Source organism: Molothrus aeneus, chromosome 4, assembly GCF_037042795.1.
Source record: "Molothrus aeneus isolate 106 chromosome 4, BPBGC_Maene_1.0, whole genome shotgun sequence".
Classification (NCBI taxonomy): Eukaryota; Metazoa; Chordata; class Aves; order Passeriformes; family Icteridae; genus Molothrus; species Molothrus aeneus.
This window is the reverse complement of record NC_089649.1, coordinates 9,270,977-9,294,000: the sequence shown is the minus strand read 5'-3', so window position 1 is coordinate 9,294,000 and position 23,024 is coordinate 9,270,977. Positions and strand designations below refer to the sequence as shown.

Here is a 23,024-nt window from a genome sequence, read left to right as displayed (position 1 = left end):
CCTGTCCTCAGAGACAGAGGCAAAAAGCAACCAGCAAATGGATCTCCCTGGTGCTATCTAAAATATGGTTTATTAGTTACGCAACAGTTCAAGGATAATCTGGCCACTGCAGGAATTGTGAAGGTATTTATCTTTCTGAGGAATGAAATGAGAACAAATGAGGCCCTGTTTGTCCTTCACAGCCTGTAAGCAAACCTTGTCCCTGTGCTCTGACATGAGGAAGGGAACACTGAGGCATACCTGAAACTCTTTCTTGTTCCAACTGCTTTGTGTAGCTGTTGAATATCTGTTCCTGAACTTTGCAAACAGATCTCTTGATTTTTTCTCTCCGCGTCACCATGTAAGTGAGGTTACGCACCTGGAAGACAGCAAGGGCGTGGGTTTTACAGGAACTGTATTCCCAGGATACTGCCCTACCTGTGCTTTGAATTAATTCACCTGGAATACCATACACCATTTAAACAAATGGTGTACAATTGAATTTAAACCATTTCAGTTTAAACAATTTAAATGTAACTGCCTTCAACACAATTCTTAGAGAACAGTCTGTTTAACTAACAAATTATCTGTTGAATTGACAGACAATTTAATTGACAGATTATTCCACCAGATTTGGAGAACCACAGCACAGAAGTAATTCCTACAAACACCTGAGTCACAGACACACGAAATCTAGGGAAATGTTGGAAATCCTTGAAATGTACTCAGTATTTAATACTTCCCAGGTGAGGGAATGACTGAGAAGCAAGCACAGGTGGATGATTCTAAGGCTCCTCTGTCAGTGGTGCAAGGTGGTGCCCTGTGAATTACAACCTTGTGGCCTGATCTGGAGAAATGTAACAAGTGTGTTTGTTTTTGCAAAGGTCCCTTTTTTAAAATCCAAATTATCTTGAATGTACAATCAGTGGGAACAGAGTAGTCAAACATTAAAATATTACTAAAATCACGTATCCTGGTTTGACATCACATTTAGAAATGAAAGGATTCACACACAATAATTTAAGATCCAGAGAACATAGTTACAAACTAATTATTTAGCTGATCAAAGAGAAGATGACAAGAAAGCTTGAGCACATGGAGCAGGAACAAAAGATCCCAGGTAACAGCTAGGATCTGGGCCATCTGAACAGCTACAGAAGATCCTTGGGCTGGAGTTGAAACTAGGAGAAAAATCAAAAACTACAGCAATTCATTTTAACAGTAATTAGGCATCAGGATCCTTTACAAAGGATGCAGTACATCCATGAGAACCTGCTGTCCTGATTTAAAGATTAGACAGTATTATGAAAGAGAGGCTCTGATTCACCTACAGGTTACTGAGGTAGGACCTCCTGAGCCGCTTTCGTCCATGGCCCACAGGAGCCACGTGCTGCAGGGACGTGAAAAACTAATTTCAGTGTTCTTTCTGGCTCTAAGAGCTCCTAAATTAACCCAAAAAGAAAGGAACTCAGGATCAGATGTACTTACTGAAACACCAAACTGAGCTTATTGAACTGTTCTTCAAACATTCAAAATCTAAATAAATCAAACATCATTTACCTCCCTCCTACACTGATCATCCTACTCTGGTATGCCAAAGAGAAACAGATCTGCTGCAAAACAAGGTAAGTTTCATCATCCTTTTCACTGGGTGAAAGGAGCATGGAAAGCCCTTAAAGGCTGAAAAGGCTTCAGCTGGGGGCTGCAGTACAGTCAGAGTTAATCAGTAAAAAGGCACGGGCAAAAACACGACAGTGCAGTTGCAGGTGATTGAATGCTACACGCCAAGACCTGCTGGCCCTGTGACTGACCTCTGTGTGCAAAGGGCAATTGCTGTGCTCTGGAGAAATTTAGTGTTTAATGGCCTTGCCTGACAGCACAGCTCTGAGCCCAGCTGCACTCAGGCTGAGCACAGTCTGGGAACTCAGCTAACTGTGGCCAGCACGGGCAGTGCCGGGGCTTACCCGCTCCAGGTCCTGCCGGAGGTGTGTGAAGAGCTGCAGCCTCCTGAACAGAACATCCTGCTCCCGTTTAGCCAGATTGTCCTCCTCATCCTTCTTTGGGGTAATCAAAGGCTTATTGAAATTGGATTTCCTCTTCAGTTTCCAGTACTGGTAAAGGAATTCCACGGGCTCCTCAGGCAGCCGCAGCACTCTGGCCACTTCCAAAGACTCAACGAAGGTGTAGAACTCGTCCTCCAGCTGCTGGAGCTTCTGCTTGCGGAGGCTCACCCTGTGGGCCTCCTCCTGGTTTTGATCCATGCTGTGGAAAGGGTCCATGTGGGCAGGAAGGGAGGTGTCCTGAATCCCATTCCTGTTCTCCTGAGCTGGGCTTTCACTCAGAGTCTCAGCATCCGCTTTCTTGGTGGAGCTGTGCTTGGGACAGTAGGACTTGAACTTCACCTCGTCGTTCTCTGCCAGGATGGTCTTCATCTCCAAGCCGCGGTCAAAGGCGCAGGTGACGTGAAAGGCTGTTCTGCAGTTCTTCACTGAACACTAGAGAACATGAATTACAATTAACCAAATAAATGTAGAAGTTAAGAAGCCACACTGCCTAAAACTGTCGGAGAAGTCGGGGCTGCTTTGGAAGAAGAACCCTGTCACCGCGCTCTGCTTCTAAGCTGCACGCACTTCCTTGCTCCCTTTAATTGGGGTTATGACTTAGTGCTTCCAGGATCAAGTGGCCCAGAGGGACAGGAGTGTTTAACCCCCCTCCAGCCCCACCACACTATTCCATGCACAAAAAGCCACAAGAGGAACATTCCCAGTGACACCAGAGCCACTTGTGCACAGCGCCATTACCAAAGTAAAGTGTTCCCCTTTGGAATGTGCCAGCACCAGAGGGAAGAAAAAACATTGTGGTGGCTCCAGGCCAGTCTGAGACTTTTAATTAAAAGTCTTTCCCAGCACCTGGATCCAAGCTATCCAAAAGGCCTCAACCAAAGGGAATTTTTTCCCCCATTATCCCAATTTTATAATGTCAAATATTAAATCACTGTCAACCATTACTTCATTTCACAGCCTTCACCTTGGAGAGGAGGAGAACAGGAAATTCAAATGTTGTCATTTTTCTTCCTACTCAGTGAACTTGGCCATCATAGAGTGATGGGCACTAGTTCAGCTGATTTAGCACTTCATTTCCATTATATCTAATTTCCTTTTGCAAAATTCCATCACACACACCACCAGCTGAAAGGTTTAAATACGTATAAATATGTATATATACATAAACATATGTGTTTGGACACTCACACCTCTGGTGAACAGGATTTGAAGTGGAAATGAGCATTAGTGCTCCTAACTAGGAAACAAAACTATGTTTAACACAAGCCACCGACCCTGAAAGAGCAACACAGTGCACTGGGATGTTTATACAGTGCTTTGTAAAGAAGCCAAATTTCTCTCCCCTCTGGGTTTTCCTGCTCAGGTTGACTCAGCAGCCAGATGGCTTATAAAGGTATGGCAGGGTTTAAACTGCACAGGTTTCAAATGAGCAGTCTTTAATAAAAGCAACATATAAAAGGAATTTAAAAATACCAAGCATCTTTTGCCCTTTCCTCTCCTACTAACAAACAGGCCAGGAGCATCCCAACTGGAACACTGGGCAGTACACAGAGAAGTGCTTTAGCCACAATTAGCTCTTAATGCAGCTCATGTTTTGTTGGGAGAAGAGAGGAAAGGCTGTCTCACTGGGAGGAAATCTGCTGAACCTGGGGGAATAAGCAATCTTGCTTTTCCCAGCTTATTGCAGCTGCTTCCTGACCAGCCTGACACACACTTCCAGCTGCCACTTTTCCTAATTGTTGTGCACATATCAGAAAGTGGCCTGGAGAACAGACAAAACCAGCTTCAGCTAAGTAACAGCAGCCAAGAGGAAGGGGATGGCTCTGCAAGGAGGGATTACGGTTGCAAATTTATATGCTGTGGACAGATTTATTTTCTCTAGTTAACACTTACTATTTCATACATTCCTCACATGGAAGTGGCCTGTGATAGGTTTCACTGGAACTACTGCTGTGTTGCTGATTTACTGCTCTTCCTGGCAGCCTCAATCAAGTAACTTGGGGCAGAGGAGAAAAGGGAAATGGGGATAAACTCATTTCAAAGCAGTGTAGGACTTGAGCCATTTTTGTGTCCTAATGCTGGTCTGACCACTAGGCTAGCCCCAGAAGAAAAAGCTCCACTCCAGCCTCCTTATGAGACTGTAGTATCACCCCTCTCTGTCTCAGGGAGCTTCCTGAGGATTGTTTTGCTGCTGGAAGTGCTCTGAGGGTGAGGAGCATCACCACAATGGTAAATTACATCTTTCTGTCTTTTTCTACACAAACACAACACTGTTCCTAATGGGTCACCTGTCCTTACACTCCCTCATTTATTCTCAAGTAAAGGAGACCAACATCTTGTCTGTTGTCCCAGTGTCTCCTCTTTCAAAAAGCTGAGGTCTGGTAATATGTTTTCTCAGTCTTTCTAGATTTTAAAACTGTTCTTAAAAGGATTATTTAACATTTCTGAGTGGTTTTCCACTGTAAAGGGTCTACAGGTGCCTTACAGCTAACAACTCAAAATAAATATGCACATGAAACAACACTGCCCAGTGTAAAATGCTCTGGTGCAGATCAGGTCAGTTAAGTCCACAGTAACAATGAGCAAACACATTTTCCTATCTACTAAAAACTGACAGAAGAAAAGACATGTGGATATTTATGTGGTTCAATTACCTGTATAGAAGCTCCAACTTTTTCATTGCAAAGGCTGCACACCAGTGCCCACCTACTGCTGGGAATGTGGGAAACTTTTGTGATGGGTTCCATTTTTTCGGGGCTTCCGATGCTCACCTAAGAGAAAAATGGTCAAAAAACTGGAGTGACTATGACACCGTTAACTGAAAAGAAAAACAAATTTATTAAAGAAGTCAAATTCCTTGTGTGTATACACAACTAAGTGTGTCCCAAATTCCTCATTTTATCAGGATCTAAAACTCTTTTTTAAAAAAGATCAGTTTCTCACTTTGTGAACAAACCAACCAGTTTCAAGGTGAAGCCCAGCAATTTAAGATTATCATACAGGATGAACACTTTGAATCTGACAGAATTCCTGTGGGTTCTCATAGTCAAACTTCCCTGATTCACCTTTAATGTTCTGTTTACAAAGTGAAATGCTATCTGGTGTCCTTGTTAAATGAGCTTTGCCAGCAGCAAAGGCCTCATTTTCCAAGGCCTAATTCTGACTGACAGAGGGGATTTAATTAGTTTCTTTACAGGTGAAGCATCATCCCCTGCCAGGCTTTTTACCTAACCAAGAAGCTTTTATACTACATTTTGAAATTGAATAATGCTTTAAGGAGGTTTTTTTTTTCTCTCCCAGAATCCCAGGACCAGCGCCTGTGGAGTCTTTGCTTCTTTTTTTGCCAGGGTCAGGATTAAATGTGCAAGATGCTATTTCTTGTTGGGACTCAGATATTTATTTGTATTTATCTATATTACAGTCTCACAAACAGTGAGTTCTACAGTACTTCACTCTAACAAACTAAAAAATGGAGCTGTATCTCTCTTTCTACAAGGCCTGTAAGGATAAACTGTCCAATTAAGAAATGACACCTACATTATTTTTACTTTTAACCCAATAACTAATCACTCTAAGTCCACAATGCGGACTTTTCTGTCCAATTACACAAAACCACCCAAACCCATGAAGAAGAAGGTGAAGAAGAAGGACCAAACCTCCATCTTGCTTTATATATATTACTATATTCTAAAACCTTAAACTCTTAAGTTTTCCACCCTGCAACATTCCACACTTCTATTCAAACTACACACCCATAATCCAAGTTCTACAATTGTTACAATTCAATTTTGGAAACTTCGCCACGGCCTCAGGTCAAAAGCAGCGTTCTCTTGGGGGTGAGCACAGAAAGTCTAAAAATTCTCAGCAGCCAGGCCGAGAATCAGCACAGAAAGCCTGCAATTCTCAGCATTCATGGTTCCAAGAAGCAAGCAGCACCCACCTCTGGGATCCAGAGAGCACAGCTGACGTGCACCCACTTGGTGCCACTGCGGGTGGGCTTCATGGCGCCGCCCTTCTTGGGGCACAGCAGGCACTTGGGCCGGACGCCCAGCGCGCAGGTCCGGCACAGCCAGCTGCCCTCGGGCACCTTCAGGATCCCGTAGCACGCCTGCATCCCCACGGGCAGCGGGGCAAAGAGAGCACAGCAAACACCTCAGTGATTCTTTTACACGCAGCCTCACACGTCTCTCTCCAAGTTGTTTTTACTCAGAGGGAAAAGTGCAGGATGGCAAATAATTAAGGGCAGGTTTTTCAGAAGGTCGCGTCCTTACGGAGCCCTCTATCCCCATTACCATCAGCTTTAATGCACTTAAGTTGCAGGTTTGATTTGTCAGAGAAACCCTACTGGTCTGAAAATACAACTTTGCTCAGTGTATCTTGTGGATGTATCTGTGTATCTGTCATTTGTACTTAGACCTGTCACAGGCCTAGTCCTTCATCAGAGAATCACAGAATGGTGAGGTCGGAAGAGACCTCTAAGATCATCGAGTCCAACCTATGCCCTAATACTTCAACTATACTATAGCACCAAGTGCCATGGCCAGTCTTTTTTTCAACACACCCAGAGATGGTGATTCTACCACCATGGGAAGAGCATTCCAGCACTTGATTAGTCTTTTGGTGAAAAATTTTTTCCTAATATCCAACCTGTACCTTCCCTGATGGAGCTTGAGACTGTGTCCTCTGGTTCTGTCAGTGCTGCCTGGTGGAAGAGACTGACCCCCCACCTGTCTACAGCTTCCCTTCAGGAAGTTGGAGAGAGCAATAAGGTCACCTCTAAGCCTCCTCTTCTCCAGGCTAAACAACCCCAGCTCCTTCAAACGTTCCTCATATGGCCTGTGTTCCAAGCCCCTCACCAGCCTTGTTGCCCTTCTCTGGATGCATTAAAGCATCTCAACATCCTTCCTAAACTGAGGGGCCCAGAACAGGACACAGCACTCAACGTGCAGCCTCGCCAGTGCCGAGCACAGGGGCAGAATGACCTCCCTGCTCCTGCTGGCCACACAATTCCTAATGCAGGCCAGGATGCCACTGGCCTTCTTGGCCACCAAGGCACATTGCTGGCTCAACCAGCAATGTTTCCAAACGCTGAATGACAACAGAAACTTGTTAAAACTGGAAAGGAAGGACAGGCTGATGGGAAGGCACCTGCCAGAGTAAGAAGTATCCATGGAAACAGGCTAAAACTGTATCTCTTATGTGAAGAAAACTTCTGAACTACCACACAAAGGTGTCACACAGCAGTGCTACCTTAGCACAGCTCTCTGGAATAAACCCCACCTGTGTCCCTACTGATTGCCCTTTAGGAACAGTTTGCTACCACCTGACACCGTGCTGCTGCCATACCTGGTGCACACAGATATTGCATTTGTCACAGAACACCATTTCATTGCCGTCCTCTCCATCTGGAGACTGGCAGACGTCACAGACAACGTCCTCGTCGTATTCGATGCCCAGCCCTTCCTCTGTCTCGATGGCATGGCTCATGTTATCGTAGCAGCGCTGCTCAAACTCCTCCATCACCCTTTCCATGGTGTACTCATCCAGCTCCAGCATCCCTGAAAAACAGCAGTTGGTCACATACTTTAAGAAAAGAGTGATAAAACATCACCACGAGCAGCTCCACCTTCTTTCTGAACAGCCGAGTGGACACAGCCAATCCCCATGTAGATGCATTCCATTCCTAGATAACCATGCCAGTTTCAGCATAAACCAGGGGAACTGTAAAAATATGGCAAAGTTGTCTTATAACTAACAAAAGTGGATGCCCAAGCCCTTCAAATTCTAAGAAAAACTTTCCAAGACTGGCTTCCTGGTCTTGTTCTTATTTTTCCTTCTGGGACAGCACCATCTGTGGCTTTTGCTCCAATTTTGCCACCCAGATGTTGACTCTTTGATGAAAGATATGGAAGTATTTTGAACCAAAAGTGATTGAGCAGGGGGAGAAAATCAATGGCAAAATCTGCTATGATACTTGGAGGGAATCTGCAATTTCTAACAACAGTTGTTGGTTTATCACAAGTTCCAGCCCAACAGGATGCAATCCCAAATGAGGTCTCCATCAGATCCTACAACAATAAATTAATTTGTTTAAAAAAGTGAAAAATTGTACATTGAATCTGGGACAATAACTAAATGCAATATCTAATGTGAAATTTGCTCTTTTCCAACAGCATCCATCAGAAAATTATTCATAACACACAGCTACAGACCCATTATGTTGTGGTATTTTATAATTCAGATTTGTTTGGAAATTGAAAGGCCTCCCTTCTCAAGTAACTCCCCCAGTTTATATCCTAGACATGACCATCTGTCATGGAGAATATCCCTTTGGTCACTTTGGGTCACCTGTCCTGGCTATGCTCCCTCCCAGTTTCTTTTGCTCACCTCCTCCCTGGCAGAGCATGAAAGAAAAAAGAACAAGGGAAAAAAAAAAAAGCCCCTGACTTAGGATAACCACAGACCCCAAAATATCAGTGTGTTATCAACAACCATTCTCATTACAAATCCAAACCACATCACCTTGTAACAGCTACTGAGAAGAAATTAGCTCTATCCTAGCTGAAACTTGGACAAAGAGGAGATGGCAACCCCAGGATAGGTGTTTTAACAAGAAAACTCTTTCAGCTTTCCTTGTGAAAAACTGAGCCAAAAAATCCCACAAAACAAAGAATAAAAAACCTCTCTAGCTCCTCCAGATCAGAAGACCAACACTCCACAAAAGTACTTCCAGCTTCCCTTGCTGACAGGTAAATCCTTGCAGCAGGGATCAGTGCATCCCATGCTACCCAAACTGAGCAGCTGAAAAGTAGCAAGAGGGAACATCCGAAATCTGCTGATGAAAGGATTTTGCCTTGCACCCAGAACTGCTGCACCAGCAAAGCAGATGATGGCAGGTTTGACACCAGCTTCCAACTGAATCCTATCTGCTCTCACTTTCTAAGTGACCCTTGGAGATGTGACTGACTGCCTGTGTGGAGTTTTTAGGGTCCCCAGGACGAGGGAAGAGATGAATCTGATTCCATGCTCTCAGAAGGCATATTCTATTCTATTCTATTCTATTCTATTCTATTCTATTCTATTCTATTCTATTCTAAAGAAAGAGAAAGGATACAGACAGAAGGCTTAACAAGAATGAATAATAAAACTCATGACTGATTCCTCAGAGTCTGACACAGCTGATGGTGGTTGGTCATTAAGTCAAAACAATTCACATGAAACCAATCAAACATGCACCTGTTGGCAAACAATGTCCAGACCACATTCCAAAGCAGCAAAACACAGGAGAAAGCAATCAGATAATTATTTTTTACATTTTTCTCTCAGGCTTCTCAACTTCCCAGGAGAAGAAATCCTGGCAAAGGGATTTTTCAGAAAATATGACAGTGACAGGCCTGTGCATTTGCAAGGGTTACAGAAAGGGGAGCAGGGGCTGCAGCTCCTGTTCAGATGTTCACAGTCATCCTTTTACAACAACCACTGCATGTTCTCAGTACCTGAAGCACTCCTACAGGGATCAAAGGAAACACAGGGAACTCATGGCCCCAGGGACACCATAAGGAAGTGCTCCAGGTGCAGATCAGGAAGCAGCTCACTTTCCAAATGCCCATTTGTAGTATCTGCAGTGTCTGACCAAGCACCCATGTACATGTTTCAAGACCCCCAACACTGCCTGGTACTGACATGAGCATTTCCTTCCCTCTGCATACAGCAAAACTGAGTGGGTAATGATTTAGAGCAAACAAACTCCAAGAAACTACAGCAAAACCTGAGATCCAACAAATTCTAGCTGTTCACTGTGCCATGTGCTGCATGTACTTTTAAAGGTTATGCTGGTGTAGCAGAATTGGGCTCCCTGCAGAGGTACAAATCTGCCCCTCTTGTGCTGCTCACACCCATTGTGAGCACAAGGTATAGGAGCCCTTGTCTGGTTTTGGCAAAAAGCAGATAGACTGGATAAAAGGATACCAAACAAACAATAAAAAGTACATTTTTCCCTTGAGGAAAGCCAAGGGAACTTGCTGCTGCTGTTCTCCTGAAGATAACTGGAAAGGTAACCTAAACTCTGGAATTGTAAACTGCAATCCTCTAAGCCCAACACTAAACCTGAGCAGGGCTGATGTGAGATCTGGAAAAAAGGCCTGGATAAGAGACCAGGCCAAGACATCACCTGTTTATTTCATGTGTTGGTTTAGAATGGAGAAACAGAGTTATAAATGGTCATTTTGTGGTTTACCAGCTCTTCAGCCATGCCACCAATGGGCTACAGCCAGGTAAAACATGTTTGACTAAACTGCAGCCCAAAGCAGGGAACTGCCACAGGGCCAAAACAAAAACCAAAAGTGTTCACCAACATGTCCAAACCTCTTCTAGCTGGCACAGCATTTTCCCTCTGCCAAACAATGTTTTGGAACTACAGCACACAGTCAGAGTGAGGCCTGGGAGCTCCCTCCAATAAATCAGTGCAGGAATTCCTTCCTGTCCCATTCCCTGTGCCACTCTGCTGGCACAGATTCTCTAAACCTGCCAAACAATTTGTCTTGCTTTCTCTGCACTGAACACCATGAGCTAAAATAATGAAATAGGACTGCCTGGAAAAACTACCAGAGTGGTCTCTCTGATGCTGCCTTTGAGAGCCAAGATGGCAAACTGGGAACTTTGTGAGATGGAAAGCAGCAGAGAAAAAAACATGTGGCCAGATTCTGACCAGGTCTGAGCAGATAAAACACAGGAGTTATCAACATCTATCTTAGGGCTTAATCACATCAGCTCTGCTCACATGATTACTACCTGCTCATACATCTACTACTTCTTCCCACTGCTGCCTGTGGAGACCCAGGGCACTGGGAATATTTCTCTGTCTGCTCTGGGGTGCCCTGACCCCCAGGGGAGCACTGACTTTGACCCTCATTCATGGAGAAAGTTTCCTAGACTTCAAGATAGACTAAAATCCACAAAAGTGTGAAACAGATTATAGAGAGCAGTGTAAGTGCATCACTCAGTGAGAAATTTAAGTTTTGGGATTTTTAGTATGTTGTAAATAGAAGCAAGATGGAGGGCACAAGGTGTCGTCCTAAGTTTCTTCCTTCTTCTTCATGGTTTGGGCAGCATTTTATAAATGGGCATAAAAATCCACATTGTGTGCTTCCAAAGATCAGTTCTCAGGATAAAAATGAAAATAATCTAGGTGTCAGTTCTTAATTGGATAGTTTAGTCTTAAAAGACCTTGTAACAAGAGATTGTTGGCCATTTTATGCCTTCTAATGAAAAGCTGCTGAACTCACAGTAATGAGACTGTTTTACTGATGAGAAATAATAAACACTTGAGTCCAAACACAAATTACTGTCTCGAGTGCCTTCAATCCAAACCCAAAAAAACCGACAACCGGTACCCCCTGAAATTATCCTTCAGACTTCCAGCTTTAAGAAGAAACAGAAAGGCACCAAATCCCTGAGTGCTCACCCATTTCTTTGAACTCCTCATTGGCCAGCTGCAGCCACGCCACGTCCACGTCGTTGAGGTCGTAGCGGCACATGCTGTCCGCCAGGGTCCGGATGTCCACGTAGCCCAGCTCCGGCGGCTCCGCGCCCGAGGACACGATGAATTTCCTGGGCCGCGTGAAGGTGACGGCTTTTGTCTCAGACACCACTCTGAAACAGACAAGGCAGGCAGCCATGAGGAGTGCTGAGAGGCTCAGCTCCAGAGAATTCCAAAGTCTTTGCTCTAAGTGCCTAACAAGCAGCAGCGGCAGCCACCTAACTGTCCCAGCAATCACCTGGCACCACTGAGGTGGGAAAACAGCTCCATGCACTTCCAGAACTGATTGGGGGTATTGTAAGAACTTAACTGGAGTTAAGAGTTTAACTAGAGTTGTCTAGAAATTCAATTCATTGCCAGAATTCTAAATAAAATTAAATATTAGAGGACAGAGCTGTGCTTGCTCTTACCTGAAATTCACACTTGTTTAAAGCCAAAGCAGGGATGCTGTATTTACATAGTGCTGCCATATACACATACTTTAAAACTCTGGTTTAAGACTTTTTTTTTTTTTTAAATCAATCTGTTTAACTAAAATAGTGACCACAAGAACATTCAAGGAAAAATGAAAAAAAAACATTTCTGGCTAACTCAGTAGAGTACATTGCCCTTTCTCTTAGTTAACAGCACACACTGAAATTGAGCTTGGATGAAACCCACCTCACAACACAACCCCAGTCCCTCCAGGAGCAACAGGCCACACTGCCAAATGCCTGCCTCCTGCACCACCACTGGAGGTGATTTTTTGGGGTGCTGGCGCCACAAGGGAGGAGATTGCACTACCCTGTGTTGCCACAACTCTGCTGGGAACAGCCTAAGCCCCACCAGGAGCATGACAGCCTCCATGCCCCACTCTATTCTGCCCCCAACGTGTTAACTCCTAGCAGAAACCCTGATCCCCCTGTATTTATACAAACAGATCTCTATAAATCCTCTACCTATTTCAGTCTTGCACATCCCTCAAGCTTCCCCTTTTCTAGCTTATTTCAGGCAACGAGAAATGGTGAGCAAGAGCCAAATGCTGAATTTGAAGCTTCTGAGGTGCTGTGAAAAATACAAATGTGAACGGCCTTGCCGGCCTAGCTGCACTGCCCAGACTGTTTCTGGTCATATTGCAGTGTTCAAATGCTACAGACTTCACAATGTACTTTAAACTGGGCACTTCTCTATCATAAATTCCTTCCAGAGTACCTCTCTGTGGAAACCATAACCTCTGGGCAGCACCTTGCCACAGCAGTGGCACAGAAGAAACAAGCATAGTGACTCTGACCTCAAAACATCTCCCTTTCCTGGCTTTATTTCTGGGCTAGAAAGAAGTAAAACAAAAAGGCAATCCTTACTACAGACTGAAAGCCATTGAGCTGAATTGTCATTCTGAGCACATGCTCACAGTGAATCTCCACACAGCCTCACTCCTGTCTCCTGCTCCTCTGCCCTCACCAGTCACTACCTTTTATTCACTGCTAAGTTCCTTACTAGCACCAGCTCCCTGTACAGCCTGGCTCCCATCCTACATCAGCTACCATCTATTGCTTATTCCATGTACAGAACAACCCCCTTCCCTCCCCAAGTCAGGCTCAGAGCTGTTCCTGCACTCCAGCAGCACCAGGGCAGGGCTCTCTGAGTGTTTTGTGAAAGAGCAAAGAAAACAAAAACCAGGCATCAAAGGGCCCCTCTGACCAGCAGGTGCACAGCAGGACTACACAAGAAAACAAGGAGTGGTGCCTGCTGTGCCAATACCTACACCTGTGATGCCTTCTTTCCCTGCCTCTCATCATCTTCAATTTGGGGCAACATCTCTATTGGCCTTTGGCAGAGAACAGCTCTCTCCCAAGTGAGTACCTGGACCTGCTATAGCCACCAAAGCCCACAGGGGCAGTGATCCCCTGGGAGGTTTTTCCTCTGCCCAAGTCCCCAGGAGGTGTGTGTAGCCCTCCCAGAGCCTTGGGAGATGCTGAACAGAGGAATCAGAGAGGAGCAGGCAGTGTGAGTGCACATGTACCATATGTGTGTGTGTGCCTCTGCAGGGGCTGGGATAGGTCAGTGTGGAGCAGGGAAAGGGTTCCCATCTCCTGCACTGCAGAGCAGAGAGCAAAATGCCACCTTGTCCTTGGAGCTCCAGGTGCAATCCTTCAGAAGGAGGATGGACAGGGCTTCCCTGATGTGCAGGTTAGCCCCTCCTAGTGGGGCACTCTGCAGGTGGCTGCACAGAACAAAATCAACGCTAACAAACTTTCCTGAGGCCCTCTTAATCCAAGGCTAAAGCTGGCACATACAGACCTTACAAAGAAGCAATCAGTGGTCCATCATCACAAGTTTTTTGCTGTATATCAAGGATTGAGCTGCTGTGGTCCCACCAGCACTGGTGGGATGTTTGGTAATGCCTTATGGGCCAGCCTGGACTGACTCAAAGAGATCTAGAATGATTAAATGGCAAAAATCCTTGTTCTTATTTTCTCCAACCCCTACTAAGCATAAACTGGGCTGCAGCACACTCCTGCCCTTAGGACTGCACTGTTTAATTTGAAACAGGAAATAGTATCTATGTGTAACAAACATGGTAAGGAAAATAAGGGGCTTTTGGATAAGAGCTAGAAAATCTCACATTATTTAGTTACATGAACATCTGGATGGTTTTTAAAACAGTTGAAACGTTGCACAATCAATTTCTTGGGTTAATAAAAGAAATCACAAAAAACCCCCTATGAAAACAAAATAAATGCTGTGTTTTCTCTAGCCTTTAAGCCTGGTTTGTCCAACTGTTCCTTGAAAAGAACCTATGGCTTGGAAATAAGCAGAGGGAACACCTGACAAGGGCTCTTCCAGCAATGATAAGTGAGCTCAAGTCTGGCTTAAAAATAGAAGCTATTTTTAATGTTCTCTCATCACCTCCCATTGCCAAAAACAGTTCTCTGACATTTGTGTTTCACATGGGCAGGACAGGCCTGACTCTTGACCTCTCTGACCATTCCAAAAGGTGATTCCAGGTTGCTGTTCATCTCTGAGAACCAAGACTTTCCTGTGCAACAAAGCTCAGGAAGCCAAAGCAATGCAGCACAAACATGTGTGTATTTGTTCCCACTCCTCCAAATGATACCTGGCTACTGGTTCTGGGATGGTCCCTGGGCTAACTGGCACCTGAACTCCCTTTTCCCACTCCTGCCTCCAGGGATCTGCCAGCACATAGTATTCATCAGGGTTCAGCTGGAAGGAGTCATGTAACTTCATGGCAGTGATCAGGTCCGTTCTGAACACCTGCAAAGAGAGGGACCAAGAGAGAAAAAAACAGAGACACTGACATTTGATATTGAGCATTCACAGCTTCAGGGTAAGCACAGAGCACGCTGGGCAACAGGGGCACTGTACCACCAGCCCACTGCAGAACAGGGATTGGCTTCATGGCAGGGAGAGGGGTGGCTGAGGGCACAAATACTGACAGGATCATCTCACCTAACTGCACTACACGTCCTGGAGCTCCTCCTGCACTGCACACTTGCTCTAAAAGGTGTTACTCACTTTCATCTCCATACTGGCTGCAATAAAAGCTACAGGAGCTCCAAGCAGCACAAAAAAAGATTCATTTTTGCTCCCAGGCTTTTTTGGAATTTTTTTTTTTCAATTATTGGAGCTCTGACTCATACCAAGACATTCTAGAAATTCCCTGTGGTAGAAATCAAGGCATGACTCCACCATGACCAGCCTCAAGAGGAAATTCTAAGAAGATGACTCTTTGTGCAAGTACTTATAAAAATAACCCAAAAGATAAAAAAATAAGACCCAAACTGGAATTCTGGTGGCAGCTCCACGTTCAGCACAGCTATTTATTCAATCAGCTACAGACACCTCTGTGTCACAGCTGTAATTTTCCTTTGCCTTTGCAAAGGCATCAAGCTCTAAAGCCAGCAGGATGTTTGGCAACCTGTGGGCTAGCAGCCACGAACAAGCAGCCATGCTGTCTTCAACAAGGCACAGAATGAATTAAAAAAGGGATTCACTCCTGTGGCAGGTCTGCTGTGGCAGCTTCAGCCTGCTGGCATTGCAGAAAGCCAAGTGCTGCTATCAGAGGCATCCCAACTACAAGCCTGCACTTGCTGACACGAGTTCCAGCCCTTCCCACCCCCTGCTCCCTGCAAAAGGCAAGGCCCTCCTCACCTCCACAACATTAATTTCTAACTACTCCATGCCTCATCCAAAGGAAAGGGTTTAAAAAGCAACCAGGTGACAGAAGATTAGCACCACCAGGACAAGAAGATGACAGGTAGAGCTCTCTGCAGACGTCTCAGTCAGCGGTGGTCAGAAACAACATCCACAGAGCCCCACACTGCAGCTACAGCAGAAAAAACTCTGGATTTTCAGGGCAGTGCTCTTAGACTCCCTTATGAGGCTTCTAAGGGGGCAAAGTGACCCATGCTCCCAGCCCCAGAGCAATGGCCATGCTGTCACCTCAGCCCCAGCTCGCTGCTGTGTGTGGCTGAGGCAGAACCAGAGGTGCACAGAGAGCAACCCAGGCAGCCACTTCCATCACCCACACACCTGAAAAGCCAGGACTTTTGGGAAGTATTTTAGTGTATCTGATGGCTAATTACATTTCTGAGAATGTTTTCAAGTGTGATTTGCCTTGCCACACTGTGCATCTCAAAACCTCTCCTCCCTCCCAACACACACACTGTCCCACTTCTGTCTACATATGTTTCTGTTTCTACACTGGTTTTGTCATTAAAATAGCACAAAATCATGACATTTTTCTTAACACTTGTCTTGACATGTTCAGAAAAAACTGCCAGCATTAAACAGTAAAGAGAAAAATTGCCATATGAAGAACAGGGTGAATGCTGGTAATGAAATATAATGAAATGTTTAAAACAATTAAATTACAAGTCCTGTGAGGCTTCAATCAAGAAATGAAAAGTAAGCCACAAAGTAAATGGGCTCACAAAACAAACAAGCACAGCTGGCCAGGGGATTCTGCACTTTTAAGTGATTTGACTTAAAGCAATCAAAAGTCAAATTAAGAGAAGACTAAAAATATAAAATGGGACGCAAACCTTGCTCAATCTCAGAGCCAAAATAACTCAGGCTCTTGGATAAATTTGTCACAAAACTCCCTCAGAAGCAAAGCTAATGCAGCACCTGACAGCCAAGAAACTCTTTTCCCAGGCCAGTGGCCCCATGACACCATTCTTTCTGCTCTAGCTGCTGATGCAATCAGAGTGCCTGGAGGAAAGCAGAGCTTACAGAAGTGCTGGCTCTCAGAAGCACTGAACACTTCAAAGCTAAAGGGTGAAACCCTGGCCACGCTGAAGTCAGTGGGAATTCTGCCACCAAGTTCAATGAGCCCAGGATTTCACCCAGGGAGTCCCCCTGAGTGTCACTTTCCTGCCAGCAGCGACCAGGGACAGAGCAGGGGGGAGAGGCCGGGGAGCAGAGCTAAAGGGAAGCACAAGAGAAGCTCATCCAGACTGAGAAAACAGGAGAGAACAGCAAAAAATGCAGAGATTCTGACAGCAAAAGGTAAGGGAGAGGAGAAAACAGAAGCATACCAAAAAAACCAACAGCAGGACTCCTAATTATCTCAGATGATTTCTTGATAGCCTTTCACCAGGTGGTTCTCAAAAGGAGGTATAAGGGGCTACTTCTAAGAGAGGCATGGAAGGTAACTAAGGAAAACAAACCTATTGTTAACAAGAATAAATTCACCAGGGATCTCCACATTGGCAAAAAAAAGGTCTTTAATAGCCAACAATCAAAGGAGTTTGGAAAACACCAGTACTAGGCACAGTTCACAGTGAATGGCATTCTCCTTGTGAAAACTCTTCTCTGAGACTCAGGTACACTGTCATTAGGGAGATTAATAAAGCAGTTTTTCCTCAACACCACCCACTTATGTGTAAGGAATACATGTCCTAGGCAAGTGCAATAAATGAGAAATTCCATTTCCCAGAGCTAATCCTTTCTTTGCAGCTTCTACAAAGTCTGCAGTGTAGTATTTTGCCTGAAGACAGGAAGATTCAGCAAGAACATTTCCAAAGAAATGGATCACATTTTGTGTGTTACTAACAGCTGATCCAACCTGGAAAGTTCAAAGATTTTTATCTCCCCTGATAGCATTTCTTCAAAGCACTAGACGAGACAGAACTGTCAGGAAGCAGATTTCTAGTTTGACAAGCACTTTAGCAAAGATCACACACACAGAGCTCCAATACAAACTATGAAATAAATGCACCTAATGTAAATTTCCACTGTTCACAAATCAAGCTGCAAATAAACCCCGATGCCTAAAATAGCACAAGAAAGACTCTGCAGCTATGCTGAATGGGTGTCAGACTACTACAACAAAATTCACAGATAGAAACTGGTGCTGGCAGTAGCTGTGCCAACAGCTGAACTCTCTAACTCTCTAATCTTCAGGGCAGGGGGGAGAGGGGAAGAAGGGCTGAGGGAGGGGAGGTATGAGCCAGCCAAAATGTAGGGGGAAAAAATCTAAAAAAAAAAAAAAAAAAGTAAATCAGAAAAAATGGATTCATTACCAGAAAAGATAAATGATATAGATATATTGTGTGTACAGGTACTTTGAGAGATGTAACAAAATGCAAATCAAACTCCAGAAATACCTCAGAAGGTTTCCGGTCTTCATCTCTGGAGCACGAAGTCCTGCGACGCTGAGATCTGGAATGCTGGGACCAGGTAGACAGACCTAGGACAGAGAAATGATAATTTGCAGGCTTGTGTGAAAACCCCCAGGAAACTCTTTCAAAATTAACCAGAGAATAAAAGCCACTCAATCCTGAATTTCTGTGATCACTCTCCTGGGTGTGTTTTGTTTCCCATTTCCCAGCTGAGGTGTGCCTGTCCTGGCTGCACTGCACTTACCTGCCTTCCACCCAGCATTCCAAAAAAGCCACTTCAGAACATCCTTCCCCCTGAGCATCAATAAATGACTTCCTGCAGATTAATAACTGACCAGGAGCTCTGCCAGCAGCCTGGGATGTACTCTTTGAAGCTAATGTCCTAGATACCTACACTGGTTACCTGATTTCTGCTGGCACAAGCCTCTGCAAAATGAAGCACACACACACAGCAGAGCCCACAGAACAAGCTGTTGTTTCTTCTCCCAAGAAAATCTCCCAGTGTGGCTGCATGATTTTTGTCTGCATAATTATTCACTACATTCCAAACAAATTATACCTTTTTGCCTTGAAAGTGTTTGACAGAGTCTCTGTCAGCTTTCAGAAATATTGTAACAGGAGGAAAGGAAAAAGAGAAAGAAGCTGCACTCCTTTGACAAGATAGTGCTTTGACACCAGAATGTATTATACCTGTGCAAATCAACCAATTTCAACACAGTAAGATTCACAGGTACAGCAGGTATTTTCCACTGCCAACTACACAGCAGCAGTGAAAAAAAAAAGCCAATAAATCTTTCTGGGTTGCAGAGATGAAGGACTTGTACTAGGTCTATCTGATAGGGAAGCTAAGTCCTATGTCATTAACTCAGAATTTGCAGATCTGGACATTAATTGTAGACAAATTGAAGCAAACTGATGCAAAAGCCTTCCCACACTGCTCATTCCTTCACTGTCTGTGCATAAACATGGTAGGAGTAAAAAGGGTAAAGCTACAGTCTGTAAGAGCAGCACCACCTCACACCAGCCCACAGAAACCTCTCGAGGATCAGAAAGCACAGGATGGGATAAGTTTTCTATTAAAAATGTTAAAAAATCATTTCAGAAGTGAAGTAGCTGTTCAGCATTTTCATTGGAAAGGTATGACTGAATACATCATGCTTTAGTTATCTGTTTGTCTTCTCTTTCCAGTTAGTGATACATTAAGAAATCTGCCCCGATAAAACCTCTCTGGAACACAGCAATGAATAACAGACATTACACAGAATATGCATAATGGTCAAAATTGAAGCAATGTTCCCAGGAAATAGCAAAAAATCTTATCTCCTGAGGTAAGAATACAGAGAGGATCCTTTTAAGCAAATATTAGTGTTTTAATATAAGAGATAGTGAAGTTATTGGCACTCTTCCTTCTTTCTATGAAGGGGGAAAAAAGGAAGAAAAACAGCTACTTACTGCCATTTATTAAAAGCCAGACTTCCAAGATCATTTAACTAGCAAATGTTCCCTTGAAAACTGAAGAAGAAGCACAAGCAGGAGTACAAACTTCTTGTGAGGATCCTATCAGACCATTCCCAAACTCTGCTTAAGGTCAGAAGGGAATAAGTAAATCCATCACAAAAACTGTGAGATGTACAGCTAAAATGCATGATAAAAAAATCCAGATTTATTTCCTGTAATGCAGCAATGTAAATATTAACATTTTAACACTCAGACAGATGTGATTTCTTTTATCAACAGCCTCCCTAGAAGACACAGAGCACATACACACCCACACAGATTACTATTCAGTTCTCATGGGTTCTGATATTTTCCATTGGCAAGACATTAATATCTGACCAACTAGCTGCCACTGCAGCAGCAAGTCAGCACCTGGAAATTTCCAATTCTTTTGTGGATCTGAGTGGTTGTTTACACTGTTAGACCTGGGAGAGAGAGCCTGCTCACAAGAGAAAGAATTAGGAACAACAAGTTGTATTGGCAAGGGGTGTTTGATTCAAGTTTTGGTGAGTATTGTAAATGCAGGCAACCCCAACGAGGGGAGAGAATGATGCACCTGACTCCATCTTATCAGAAGCCAATTAATTATTGTACTATATCATATTAAAGAATACCATACTACACTAAAGAATACAGAAAGGATACTTACAGAAGGCTAAAAAGATAATAATGAAAACTCCTGACTCTCTCCGGAGTCCCAACACAGCTTGGCACTGATTGGCCAATGAGTGGAAATAACCCACATCAGAATCCAATGAAACAATCACCTGTGGGTGAACACTCTCCAAACACATTCCACATGGGAGCAAAACACAGGAGAAGCAAATGAGGTAAGAATTGTTCTCCTTTCCTCTGAGGCCTCTCTCGCTGCCTTTCAGCTTCCCAGGAGAAAACCCTGGGTGAAGGAATCATGTTCAGGGAATGTGAATGCCATGGGTGAGAGATGAGTCTGGAGGTTTTAACACAGCTATTCCCAAGTAAGGCAAGCATCTGGCAAAATTACTGTAGTGGCAGTGTGATGTACTTCTGGGTCTTTACCAGTGTCCTTTATTCAGCTCTGATGTCAGCTTCTCATAAACTGAATTTAAAAAGAGTATGGGCAGCTTTTTCCAGGTCCCTCTCATGCCACAAAGAAGCTACAAAGGTGAGGAGTAAGACAATCTCTGCTGTATCACCCATCTCCATTTCCTCACTGTGTCATCTTACACATCAGAACAAGTGTCTTAAATGCACCCTTGTGTGTCCATGTACACAAGGGTTTGGTCACTGCATTCATTAACTGTTCCACGCTTCACAAAAGGTCAACTAACTCTTATCAAAACTACAGGAGCTTCACTTGAAATGATTTTTTAAGTGCTGTATGAAAGCACACTACGTAAAATTTCCATGCTTAAGAGACAAGTTAAACACAGCCAGCCTTCAGCAGGATCTATTATAATGAGGGGGGTTTTTTTCCACTGAATAAGGGAAGAAAGTTTCTCAGGTAGTTCTGTAACAGCCTCTTCCTCACACACAGCACTGGTGAACTCACAGTGGAAACACTGGTACTGAAGGGGCTGCTGGATTTTTCTGAGCAGTGCAAACTACAAAATGCTAGGAGAAAACAGTGGGAAGAATTCCTCATGGGACTGAGGTTTTACTACACACTGCAGCTAGCAGATGACCTTTGGCAAGGGCTTCACGTCAATAGGGAAAACATTTACTCACTGAATAAACAAAGCCAGACTGTAAGCCTTGAATTCAGATTCAAACCAGCACCACTGCTTAGACAAGAAAGGAAGAAATTGAAAGAGCCAGCCAAATGACAGCAAAATATCCAGCCCATAAGAGTATTGAATCTAACTAGTTCTGAAATCCCAGACAGAGTTTCAATTCTGCTTCCATCAAAGCTAATGGGAAAATGTCACTGTCTTCACCAGTGCCAAGCCCAAGTCACTGAATTTCCCAAAGCCCTCCTTAATAAGCCATCCACCCACTCTGCCTACACCAATAGAAGTACAGGAGGAAAATTCGGGATGTTATTTGTCTATTAAGCATCCTTTCCATATTTTCATACTTAATCCAGAAAAGGGACCTCACTGAAAGCAGAAATTCACAGCCCATTACACCTCCTTCAGTGGTTAATGATCTGATTTGTACATCTGAGTGCATGCAGAACCATCCCTGGATTATAGAGAAGGCAGAATCTACTCTGGTCAAAACAAAACACAGGATTTAAAAAACAGCTCTTCTGTACTACAATCAGCACATGAACCTAGCTCAGTTATTTCAGGAAGGTTCCAGACACTTCACCAAAATCATTCTCTTTCATTAAGTACCCAAAATCACTGTGTTCATCAAGTTTGATGAGTACTAGCCCTAGTCCCAAACTGGATTAGGATCACCAAGACTAGAAAAGCAACTAAAAGATCAAGACAAGAGTTAAACTCTGTTATGGTAAAATAGAATTTTTTTTTTTTTTTCAAAAAATCGTAAGGCAAGTCTGAATCACTGGGATTTGGAAGATATAAAAGTTGTGTAAGATACCATTATATACCTCATGGGAAGAATGAGTTTCACAGCAGATGGAAAAACAGTGAGATGTTAAGAGAGCCCATGCTACCATAAGCCATGTGAGAAACAGTAAATATGAAAAATACACAACTCCAAGGCATGAAGCCAAATACAGACATCCAAAACATGCATTTCCATCATTGTTTAGACATCAGAGATAAAAGGGATCTTATTAAGAGTTACATGAATGGATGAACACAGTAGCCTACTGAGCATCATCCCTCTGGGAGAGAGACCAAGATCATTTGGATTCTCTCACAGTTCAGATTCTTTCAGATGACCAAGGTGTTTGTGTGTTTTAAAAGGATTTCATCACTGAGAACAACAGGAGAGGGATCCCACTCCTATTACCTGCTCTTAGTTTTCCTTTTGCATTTATCTACTTAAAGAAAAAAAAGCAAAAAGGAATCCCAAAGCACAAAAAAGGTGTAATCCTCAGCAAGGGAGGCAGAGCTCTTACACACCACTGGTGCTGCAAAGGATTTCTCAGACTCAAATAGGAATTTTTTTCTGTTCCCCAAAGCTGCTATGAACACTTCACACTGTAAATACAGTGTTCTTATAATACTGCCACAGGGTGTATGTAACACACACGCCTCCTGATCACAAAAGAAAGCAATCAAGGAGTGCGCATTCTTTTTCCCCACTTGTGAAGAACACAGGCTTCCCAAAAGGAAAAACTTAATCAATTTTAACTGCATCATTTTATTAAATGATCTGTCAAGAATACGTTTTCATCCCAAGAAAAAAAAATCCAATCAAAACAGA

The 23,024-nt window shown here is 43.8% G+C and overlaps 1 protein-coding gene across 1 annotated transcript in view; it reads right to left on the bottom strand.

Moving 5' to 3' along the window:
- JADE1 (jade family PHD finger 1) overlaps positions 1 to 23,024 on the bottom strand; it is a 43,427-nt gene that overhangs the window by 3,767 nt on the left and 16,636 nt on the right. Inside the window, exons 3-10 of the mRNA XM_066547928.1 lie at positions 18,192 to 18,274; positions 14,678 to 14,835; positions 11,506 to 11,693; positions 7,389 to 7,600; positions 5,983 to 6,150; positions 4,697 to 4,813; positions 1,944 to 2,474; positions 241 to 358 (exon numbers count right to left, since the gene is read on the bottom strand). Of these exons, the coding sequence (XP_066404025.1) occupies positions 241 to 358; positions 1,944 to 2,474; positions 4,697 to 4,813; positions 5,983 to 6,150; positions 7,389 to 7,600; positions 11,506 to 11,693; positions 14,678 to 14,835; positions 18,192 to 18,274 (1,575 nt within the window). The remainder of the gene's footprint in view (positions 1 to 240; positions 359 to 1,943; positions 2,475 to 4,696; positions 4,814 to 5,982; positions 6,151 to 7,388; positions 7,601 to 11,505; positions 11,694 to 14,677; positions 14,836 to 18,191; positions 18,275 to 23,024) is intronic.